The following is a 10,870-nucleotide window of genomic DNA, read 5'->3' as shown; positions in this document are numbered from 1 at the left end:
GTCTGTAAAAGGGACTTTCTTTTAAACCACACATATGAGAGTAGGAATTATAGCTCGAGCTTGCCCTTAGCCAATCCTACATTTTCAGTGCTCTTTGTTGAGCCCAGCTTCTCTCTGCTCCCCTTTATCTGGCTAAGAACAAAGACTGACCCTACACCTTTCTTAAGCAGATCTCAAGGGCTGCGCTTCCCATCAGGATCTCTGGAAACACTAGCTGTAAAAGTGGCAGACATTCCTCAGGCTGTGTAGCTCTGTCCCTCTCTACCCTATGCACTTGTAGGGCACTACAACTTGAAGCCCGTTGCATTCCGTATCCTACCATCTGCTAGGACCATCTAGCTCCTGTGTGTAGCAGACAAAAAGCCGTGTACGGGCCCCTAAGGGACCTCAGCAAATAGAAATCATGAAAGACGGAGTCTTCAGAGTGCCTGTTAATCCGTTATGATTTATTAGCTGTACAGCAGTAGATCCTCCTCCCCAGCTTTCAACCCCATTACATATTTTATTACAGGTCTCATGTTGGCGTCCTAAAATAATGAAAAATATCACACAGTACAGCTAAGTACAAAAATGCATCAACCTAGAGTCTGATAGCTAACTGATGGCTCTCTTAAAAGCAATACACAGAAGAAAAAGTGTTTGAAATCAGTCAGACTGAGGCTCTTTAAAAAACACATAACATGTGACAATTCATGTGCAAGAATCACTTTTTAATTTGGGTTGCTTCACATAATTATGAATATTTTTTTTTTCCAGATCTGAAGTTTAAATTACTGACCTAGTGAATTTTTTTGGCCCAGCTTGCCAGGGCTGCTGTGACCCATTCATAATCAACTCTTCTGGCTTTAACAGAGATTTTAAAATGTAACAAACAGAGCAAAGAAAATGTTGATGGGAAATCATAAATGAAAGTTATTTGTTCAAGGTTCAAATGCTGGCTCCATGAGCTGGAAATCACGACTCCCCACATGGGTGTCTGTAACTAGCAGGCAGAGGCCCAGTGCTTTTCTGCTACATGATTGTGATCGATTCAACATTTACATACCACTGAGTCCATGGTTCCTTAATTTGCAAATAATTAAAATGCTGGGTTTTCTTACACTGCACTTCTTTTCAACCTCTTAATTAATGGAAAAGATTAAAATGTAAAAAAGGTTATTTACAAGCTTGACCATACCAGAAACTTTGCCAAGAAAGAGGCAAAGTTTTCAGGACAGAAACTGATCGTAGCATGCCATCCTACTGGTGTGCGGCTGACTCCGAGCAAAGGGAGTCAGGGAAAAGCAAAAGCAAAAACCAGGTTAAAAGTCTAAGTCTTTCCCAAGTTATGCATTTACAATTAAAAACTCTCTTGGGAAGACCATAGAACTCTGGGAAACCCGTGGCCATTCTGGAGTGGTTTACTAAATCAAGAGAGAGGGCTCAATGTCTGTTTCCATCTAAGAAAACTATTTAGGCATCAACACTGTCCTCAGCACTTCACAGTAAACCCTCAGAGACTTAGAACATTCCATGATTTGCTAACATCAAACAAGTTCTAGTTAAATCACATTTTTCTAACATCATCCTTGAAGTTTTCGTTCTCAGTATGTTTGGTAAAATGGTGTAAAAGTATGCCGTTCCCAAAGCCAAAAGAAAGAAAAAAGGAAAAAAATTAAGATTCAGGCCGTTTAAACACAGCCCCAATAGTCCAGGTGACGAGCATCGCCCCATCATCACCGGTCCATCATGCTGAGGATCATCTCAGGCGTGAGGTCTCCATTGGGGGCATCTGTGGTGGCTGCTTGAGCCTCCTCTTCTTCCCCTTCCACAGGCTCGGCATCTGGCTCCTTTTTGACTTCAACTATAATGTTCTCAATTGCACCTGTATTCTGGTCTTCAACCTGAATGATGGCTGTTGCTGGCAAAGAAGAGCAGGAACAAAATAAATGCTACATTAAAGCCCCAGAGAGCACAGGGATCCCTCCAGACACTGGCAGTGAGGGGGGGATGCAGCAACATAGGGAGTCTTAGAAGTGATGCAGAAGTCAAACAAAACAAAAGCCACCTCCTGCAAATGTCAAGTGGTCACACTTTTAAAAACTCCAATAGGCTAGAAACTGCCAAGATACCAAATGCTGACACTCATTCTCATAGGTTCCAAACTGCACTTCAAAAATTAGTTTCCCTTTGTTATGAATTTAGGATTTGAAGTAATGTGAGACAGAAGATTAAAAAACAAAAACCAAAACAACCCATCCACACATAGCACACACTTCAGAGTGTAGCTGACACCTGGTTCTGTAGTGTGTGTAGGGGACTGAGTGGGTGGTTGGTTCTACAGATAAGTTAACCTTCTGCTTTGTGATAGACATGTTAACAGAGGGCTCAAGGAACACACTTAAGAGATTACACCCTGAATGTAAAGAGAGGAAAGAGGCTGTTCTGGAGAAACTAGAGAAACATATCAGTACAGAGCAGGCGCCTGCTACCACCTGTGCTGTGTGCTGGAAAGGGAACCCCTCTGGGCCAATCCTTCCACCTGAATTTTTTTTTCTATTTCTCTTCCTCTCCTCCTCATGTAGCACAGGCTGCGGTCTCCTAAGTGTTGGGATTACAGCTGGTAATAACACTCACAGCATTATGGGCCTGAATTTCCCTAGCAGGACACTCTCAGTCCATTCATTAGTTTACCCCTTTAGTCCTTGAAAACCTGGCTCTTTTCTATTTATAGCCAGGACAGCTCTGTCAGGTGACTGTGACCTTGGTTGTTTTGCAAAAGTCCCTCAGTAACAGCACATCCATCTTGTAGAAAGGGTATCAGCACCTTTCTACTTTAGACTTTTTCTCCTGGAATGTAACAGGCTTTTAAAGACTGCCTCAGACGTTTCTCAGTAAAAACTCCCTTAAAAAAGAAAAGCAAAAGGGGGGGGGGGGGGAGCTTCCTGAGAGTGTGTCTGCCATGGCTTAGTTCTCATCTTCACAAGAGCACAGACACAGCTGGCTTCCTCCCATGAGGGAGAAGATGCCTACTGAACTTACGCTGGTTCTGTTTGGGCTGGTTGGCTCTCCCAGGAGGTCGTCCTCTCCTCTTCTTGGCGGGTGGTGGGGCTGGGGCCACAGGCTGAGGCTGAGGCTCTGGCTCAGGTTCAATTTCTACAGCAGGTTCCTCCTCCTCCTCATTGTCATCCAGATCCGGCTCAGCATTTTCTTCTCAAGAAATCAAAGCACAGGTGGTGGGTCAAGCAGAGTAGTGAAAGAAAAAGAAAGCAGACAATTAAATGTTCTGAAAACACTGTTCCTAAGGGAAGGTTCTAGGCTGGGCATGATGGCACATGCCTTTAATCCCAGCAGTTGAGAAGCAGAGGCAGACAGATCTCTGTGTGTTTGAGGCCAGTGTGGTCTCTATACACTGAGTTATGGGACAGCTAGAGCTATGTTAAGAGAGCTTGTACTTAAAAGAGAGAGAGAGAGAAGTGGGAGGGGGGAGAGGCTGGGCGGTGGTGGCGCATGCCTGTAATTCCAGTACTCGGGTGACACAGGCAGGAGGATCTCTGTGAGTTCAAGGCCATCGTGGTCTACAAAGTGAGTCCAGGACAGCCAAGGCTACACAGAGAAACCCTGTCTCGAAAAACCAAAGAGAGAGAGAGAGAGAGAAGAAAAGAAAAATGCTATTACTTCTCCCTTTTAGCTTTAGTGTAAGAACATGGAGTTTATGCTAGGCGGTGGTGGATCTCTGTAAGTCTGAGGCCAGCCTGGTCTACAGAGTGAGTTCCAAGACAGCCAGGGCTAAAACAGAGAGACCCTGTCTCAAAAAACAACAAAACAAACTATTAAATGTAAAGGGAATGAATAACTAACATGGAGTCAGATAGTAAGGCTTTGAACAAGTCTCAGATCTCTTATTTGGTGCACTGACTTGATATACACCTCCCCCCACCCCCAGTGCTATCCACAGGACCCACAATCCACTTACCAATGCTCTGAGGATTAAGGAAACAAACAGTTACATATGGTAGTATATATATGTAATTTAGTACTTGAAAGGCTGAGGCAAAAGAGCTGGAGTTTGAGGCCACCCTGGGTTATACAGTCTATATAAATTCAGCCTTTATCTTATTTTATTTTTTGGTTTTTCAAGACAGAGTTTCTTTGTGTAGCTTTAGCTGTCCTGGACTGACTCTGTAGACCAGGATGGCCTGGAGCTCAGTGATCCACCTGCCTCTGCCTCCAAGTGCTGGGATTAAAGGCCTGTGCCACCATGCCTGACAATACAACCTTTATTTATATTGTTTATTACAATATTAAAAAGTCTCTTATTAGGCTTATTATTTCTGTTAAGAGGAGTTATCTAGAGCTGGGGAGAGAGCTCAGCTAGTAAACTGCTTGGTATGAAGACCCTCAGAGTTTGATCATCTTCACCCACATTATATTTATTTAAACAAAAAAACAAAAAAAAAAAAATCAAAAAACAAAAAACAAACAAAACAAACAAAAGACCAAAAGAAAAAAGAAAAAAAAGAAGTCAGAAATGGTGGCACACGTCTTTATTTTTTGTTTTTTGTTTTTTTGAGACAGGGTTTCTCTGTGTAGCCTTGGCCATCCTGGACTTACTTTGTAGACCAGGCTGGCCTCGAACTCACAGCGATCCACCTGCCTCTGCCTCCCGAGTGCTGGGATTAAAGGCATGCGCCACCACGCCCGGCTCTTGGCACATGTCTTTAATCTCACCACTCAGAAGGCAAAGGCAGGCGGATCTCTGTAAGTTCAAGACTATCCTGGTCTACAAAGTCAGTCCACGACAGCCAGGGGTACACAGAGAAGACTTATCCCGAAAAAACAACAAGAAGAACAAAACAAACAAATAAAACCTACAAAAACACCAAAAAACAAAAAACAACAAAACAAAAAAAAACAACAACAAAACAAAGGCCCTAGGGGATGGAAGGATGGCTCAGTGGTCAAGGGCACTTGCTGCTCTTGCAGAGTTCAACTCCTAGCACCCACATTAGGTGGCTCACGACTACCAGTAATTCCAACTCCAGGGATTTAACGATTCTGGTCTCCACCGGCATCTGAATTCATGTCACATACCTGTTTCCCCACATACACATAGTATTAAAAGATAAAATACTGCTGGGTGTGGTGGTGCATGCCTGTAATCCCAACACTCAGGGAGGCAGAAACAGGCAGATCTTTGTGAGCTGGAGGCCAGCTTGGTCTACAAAGTGAGTCCTGGACAGTCAGGGCTACACAGAGAAACCTGTCTTTAAAAAATAAATAAATAAATAAAGATTAAATACGAATAAAAAGAGACTAGAGTGGTAGCATGTGCCAAATAATCCTAGCAGTTGGGAAAGAGAGACAGGAGCAGCCCTGGGGAGTGACCTCTGGCTTATTGGCTTATATGTGCACACTCTCGCCCATACAGCATTGCCCTAATTTATAAGAAAGGTGAGAAGCTCAAACTACTGGAAGTGGGACTCAAGCCTCTGACATGAGTCTGAGGTTGTTTTGCTGCCTGTACTTGCAGGCAGCCCAAGAGAACTCACTACCCCCTGGCCGGCACTGTGGCACAAAGGGTACACTGCTCATTTCCCTCTAAGCGGCCCAGCTTATTAACATACACTCACTTTCTCTGAAAAGAAACATTTAAAATTAGAAATAGGTGGGGTAGCCAAATGTGGTGGTGCACTCCTTTAATCCCAGCACTTGGGAAGCAGAAGCAGGCGGATCACTGTGAGGTCAAGGCCAGCCTGGTCTACAAAGTAAGTTCAGGGCAACCAAGGCTACACAGAGAAACCCTGTCTTAAAAAGCCAAAAAACAAACAAATAAAAAAAGAAATCACTGGGTAAATGACTCATCTTCAAGGTAAACTGCCTCATGTTCTAAGTGACTGAGACACTGAGTGAAGGGCACACAGTGTAGGTGGCAGTGTGTCAGAAACAAGGTGCTTCCTTGTGGAACATTCAAGCCTCTGTTGCCTAAGTTGGCCCTATGCCTAGAAAATTAAACAAATTCAGTCAGAAATAGGGAGGAAGTACCCAGAAAGGGATTTAAGGCTTTTTGGCTTTTTTGGCTTTGAGAAATGTAGGAAAAAAGTCTTGAAAGTAGATGGCTAACAGACAGAACTTCTGAGGTAAATAAGACTACAATGGCCTTTGCTAGCAGTAGGATGGAGTTCAGATTGACTCCAATTTTTAGGGAAAAGAAGAGACAATATGCTGGGAGTGGTGGCACACCTTTCATCCTAGCACTTAGGAGGCAGAGGTAGGTGGGTTTCTTTGAGTTTGAGGCCAGCCTGGTCTACAAAGCGAGTCCAGGACAGGCAATGCTACACAGAGAAACACCACCCCCGCCCCCCCTCACCAAAAAAAAAAAAAAAAAAAAAAGGGAAAGGAGGAGGAGACAGTACCTGTAATGCAAGACAAAAGGAAGAACCGTACAGATCTCTTAGAGGCTGTCAATAATCTCTGCAGATATGAACAAGACAGTACTAGGCAAAGAAAAGGCACCGGCCAGTCTCTTAACAGTGCTGAGCTCTGCAGCAAGCTACTACTACAGAGTTTTCCAAACTCATGGTTATTGTGATCACTTGTAACTTCTGGGGAGTCACCTCACAATTCTGGGTGCCAGGGCTAGCCTTGAGCTTGATATGTAGTGAGACTGCCATTGAACCTCTGCTCTGCTCTTCCAGCTTGCACCTCCAGGAGTGTACCACCTGGCTTTAGAAAGGTTACAAGCATGAAAGAAAAATGATCTTCTTGCCTCTATTGTCTAATACAGGCTGACTAGAAACTGGGCCTCCAAATGCGTCACCTCTAACCAGATCAACAAATGGATCCACTTACCACTATCAGAGGAGTCTTCTTTTTTAGAACGCATCTTTCTTTTTCTTCCTCGTTTACTCTTCTTTGTCTCTCCTCCATTTTCCCCTTCTACACCATCTGGCCCAGCACAGTTATCAGCATGTCTTGCCATTGTATTCTGACAAAAGGAACAAACCTTGTTTCACACGACTAAAAAAGCTAAGTTCAAACTGAAAATTCTCATTATTTTAATCGAATAAAAACAAACTTTAAGGAATCCATGAAGTCCCCAAACTCTTCTAATTGTACTAAACATGTCCCTCCCACCCCATTCAGGAAAGACCAAAAGCATTTGGAATAGTTGAGGGGGGGGGGGGCGGGGGGGAGGGACCAGAAAGGGAGTGAGGGAGGCACCTGTCAGAAGATAAGGCTGGGCCCTCTGATGGGCTTAGTGCCTGCAGTCACTAGGAGTCAGGGAGTTTCGCAATGGTTGGTCCATGCTGACTTGGCTAACCAATGGAAAACCAGGGCAGACTCAAAGCTGGAGACAGGATGGAATGCATACTTCAATCTACCTAAGGACATGCCTTTTTACCATCAGCCTACTCAAAGACCCTGCAGTTTTATCAACAGAGGCTTCCCCCATGGACAGAAGAGCTTGGGATAGGAATGAATAACCCTTTCTAAACAAAGCATCTCTACACTTACTACAGTGGAAAAAACTGCATCCTGCAACAGCAGATCAAGCCCGTGATATTAAGAACCATAATGGGAAACCGATCCTTACCCGGCGTGTGAATGTTTTCCCACACTTAGAACAGACAAAGGCTGCAGGGACAAAGTTGGGGTCATGATAGCGCTTGAAATGCATGTCAAGGAGCTGTTTCTGGCGGAAGGTCTTGTCGCAGTGGCTGCAGGCATAAGGCTTCTCCCCCGTGTGAGTGCGCTTGTGCATGATCATGTGCCTCTCCTGAAACACAACTTGTGTCAGCATGGCCTCCGAGGGTCACAGGACTGCTACCCCAGCTGCTGTGCATGCACACCCTATGCCTTTCACTTTCAAGAGGTAACAGTTTATCATGATGGTAACAGTATATTTACAGGGATGCAAAAGTGCTTCCCTAAACCCCAGCACAGAGAAAGCCACTCACCTTGGCTGGGCGGATTTTTTAACTCCCATTTAAGAATCATTTCAGGGCCAGATTTCTTCTCTCTCTCTCTCTCTCTCTCTTTTTTTTTTTTTTTTTTTTTTGGTTTTTCGAGACAGGGTTTCTCTGTGTAGCCTTGGCCATCCTGGACTCACTTTGTAGACCAGGCTGGCCTCGAACTCACAGCGATCCGCCTGCCTCTGCCTCCCGAGTGCTGGGATTAAAGGCGTGCGCCACCACGCCTGGCCAGATTTCTTTTCTTTCTCCCAAATCTTGTACTTAATACCCATGGGGTTTTTTTTTTTTTTTGGTTTGTTTGTTTTTTTCCAGGCAGTCTCTTGTAGTCCAGGCTGGACTCAAATTCACTATATAGTCAAGACTGACTTTATTGGGGAAATTACCAGGCAAATGCTTTGCAACTAAGCCACACTCCGAATCCTTTCAAGAAAGAAGCTGAAACATGGTGTGGTGGTGCTCACCGCTAGTCCCAGCACTGGGAGGCAGAGGCAGGCAGATCCCTGTGAGTTCAAGGCCTACAAAGTGAGTCCAGGACAGCCAAGGCTACACAGAGAAACCCTGCCCCCCCCCAAAACAAACAACAACCACCCCAAACAAAAAACAAAAAAACAAAAACAAAAAAAACCCCAACAAAACAAAAAACAAAGCAAGTAAGCAAGAAAGAAGCTGATGGTGTGTCTTAAGGTATCTACTGTGACAAAAAGTGTATGAAATGGAGACCAGATTTAACTAACTGACAAACAGTAGCATCTTTGATTTTGGTAGTATTCTTCATACTCCTCTGAAAATATTCTTATGAGAAGTAGCTACGGAGTCAGGTGTGGTGGTGCACACCTTTAATCCCAGTACTCAGAAGGCAGAGGTGGATAGATCTCTGTTAGTTGGAGTAGACTCTAGTTCCAGGACACAGGGAAACTGCCTCAAAAACCATCAATGGCTTTCTAACTTAGACAGCACTTACCTGTCTACAAGCATAATCACACTGGTCACACTTGAAGCGCTTCTCGTTTTTGTGTGATTTTTGATGTTGGATGAGAGCATATCGCTCGTGAAACACAGCATCACAATAGCGACATTTTTTGCCCTGCTCAATATAGGAATGCTGCTTTCTCAAGTGGACGCCTACAAACAAAATATAAAGCCAAATTGAAGCTGGAAAAACACATTTTATTTATTTCTTAAGAAAAATTTACTCCACAGGCTAAGAACATGAGATCAGTAGGTATGAGACCCTGAGCTCAGTCCCTAGTGTTATGTCACTTCTTGTCCTTCTCCATCTCCACCAAGAACAGGTGGAGAGACCAGTACGTGAAACGCAGAGGCTGAAGAAAGAGGACTGCGTGGACACAGAGGCCAACGAGAGAATGAGCACTCCAGCAAGTGAGATCAATAGGCGTTCTGTCTAACCCTGAGATAAGGTGAAGACAAGTCAAGTAGGCGTTGAAGACGACACCCAAAAGAAGCCACTCTGAGATGAGGAACAGTGGAAAGGGGTTAAGACTAAGCTGTGTGTCTGCAGACCTACAGTTTTAGAGACACTGAATTTGAAACAGTGACATTAAAATAGGGGTGAGAACAGGAAAAGATAGTCTGGTCCTAGTATAGGAGTGGAACACGGGAGCTGATGAGGTCACTGTGTCAGAAGGGCAAGAGCAAGAACCGGTATAATAGGCAGGTGTGGTGGCACACGCCTGTAATCCCAGCACTCAGGGAGGCAGAGGCAGGTGATTGCTGGGAGTTCAAGGACAGCCTGGTCTACAAAGCGAGTCTAGGACAGCCAAAGATATACAGAAAAACCCTGTCTTGAAAAACCAAAAGCAAAACCAAACCAAACCAAAACAACAACAAAATAAAACCCTATTATGGTCAGGCTGGTTCCTTTGTTAAGACAGGGTCTCTATGACTACTACCTATCCTAGAGCTCACAGTGTAGACCAGGTTAGCCTGGAAATCAGAGATCCTTACCTACCCATCTCCTGAATAGGGATTAAAAGCTTTCACCACCATGTCCAGCCTGGGTTAGGCTTTAAATATAACAGTTAAAGCCACTGGTAGGGGGAGAAAAACGCAATAAATAAATAAATAAATAAATAAATAATGAAAAAATGGGGGGAGGGTGTGGGGATTGGACTCAAGGAGAGAAAACCAATAGTAGTTAAATCAGAGACCAAGGAAAGAAACTGCTTTAAGGAGACTACAGCATAGTATTTGGGGTGTGCGCGCGTGCGTGCGCAAGTTAGGGAAGAAACCAAAATGAACAGAATGTTTTAGCAGGTCTCTTTTCTGAAATGATGGTATATGATGCAAATAAAAGGAAAACTAAAGACAGGGAAAGAAAAACCAGAAGTGACTTAAATGCTCATTTGCATTGGCCAGGAGGAAATGAGTTAAAGCTAGAGTCAGGAACATAACTCAGTGAGAAACAGCTTACCTAATACACACATGTCCTGGACTTAACCCCCAGCAATGTGGAATGGTGTGGAGCATGTATGTGTGTGCTGAGGATACATTTGGAAAAATTCAGTTTTTTATTTTAAAAATGTTTTTGTGGTACTAAAGATAGAACTCAGGGCATGCCAAGTACTTTACCATTCAGTTTATCACCAACCCTCTTTTCCTTTTTAAGATTTATTTATTATATATACAGATCTCATTATAGATGGCTGTGAGCCACCATGTGGTTGCTGGGAATTGATTGAACTCAGGACCTTTGGAAGAACAGCCAGTTCTCTTTTTTTCCCCCCTTATTTATTTATTTTTATTTTATGAGCATTAGTGTTTTGCCTGCACATATGTCTGTGTGAGCGTGTCAGATCTTGGAGTTAGAGACAGTTGTAAGCTGCCATGTGGTTGCCCAGGTCCTTTGGAAGGGCAGCCAGTGCTTTTAACTGCTGAGCCATCTCTCCAGCCCCCAC

The 10,870-nt window shown here is 43.9% G+C and overlaps 1 protein-coding gene across 2 annotated transcripts in view; it reads right to left on the bottom strand.

Moving 5' to 3' along the window:
* Positions 1-401: 401 nt before the first annotated feature.
* Positions 402-10,870, bottom strand: part of Ctcf (CCCTC-binding factor) — a 51,304-nt gene continuing 40,835 nt past the window's right edge. Inside the window, exons 8-12 of one of the 2 annotated variants that reach the window (XM_051169266.1) lie at positions 8,917-9,077; positions 7,577-7,759; positions 6,832-6,967; positions 3,022-3,192; positions 402-1,900 (exon numbers count right to left, since the gene is read on the bottom strand). In XM_051169266.1, the coding sequence (XP_051025223.1) occupies positions 1,716-1,900; positions 3,022-3,192; positions 6,832-6,967; positions 7,577-7,759; positions 8,917-9,077 (836 nt within the window). In that variant the 3' untranslated portion in view covers positions 402-1,715. The remainder of the gene's footprint in view (positions 1,901-3,021; positions 3,193-6,831; positions 6,968-7,576; positions 7,760-8,916; positions 9,078-10,870) is intronic. The other variant, XM_051169267.1, reaches the window with a different exon arrangement.

This window comes from Acomys russatus, chromosome 26 (genome assembly GCF_903995435.1).
Source record: "Acomys russatus chromosome 26, mAcoRus1.1, whole genome shotgun sequence".
Classification (NCBI taxonomy): Eukaryota; Metazoa; Chordata; class Mammalia; order Rodentia; family Muridae; genus Acomys; species Acomys russatus.
The sequence above is the reverse complement of the archived record's forward strand: the minus strand, read 5'-3'. Positions and strand labels throughout refer to the sequence as shown.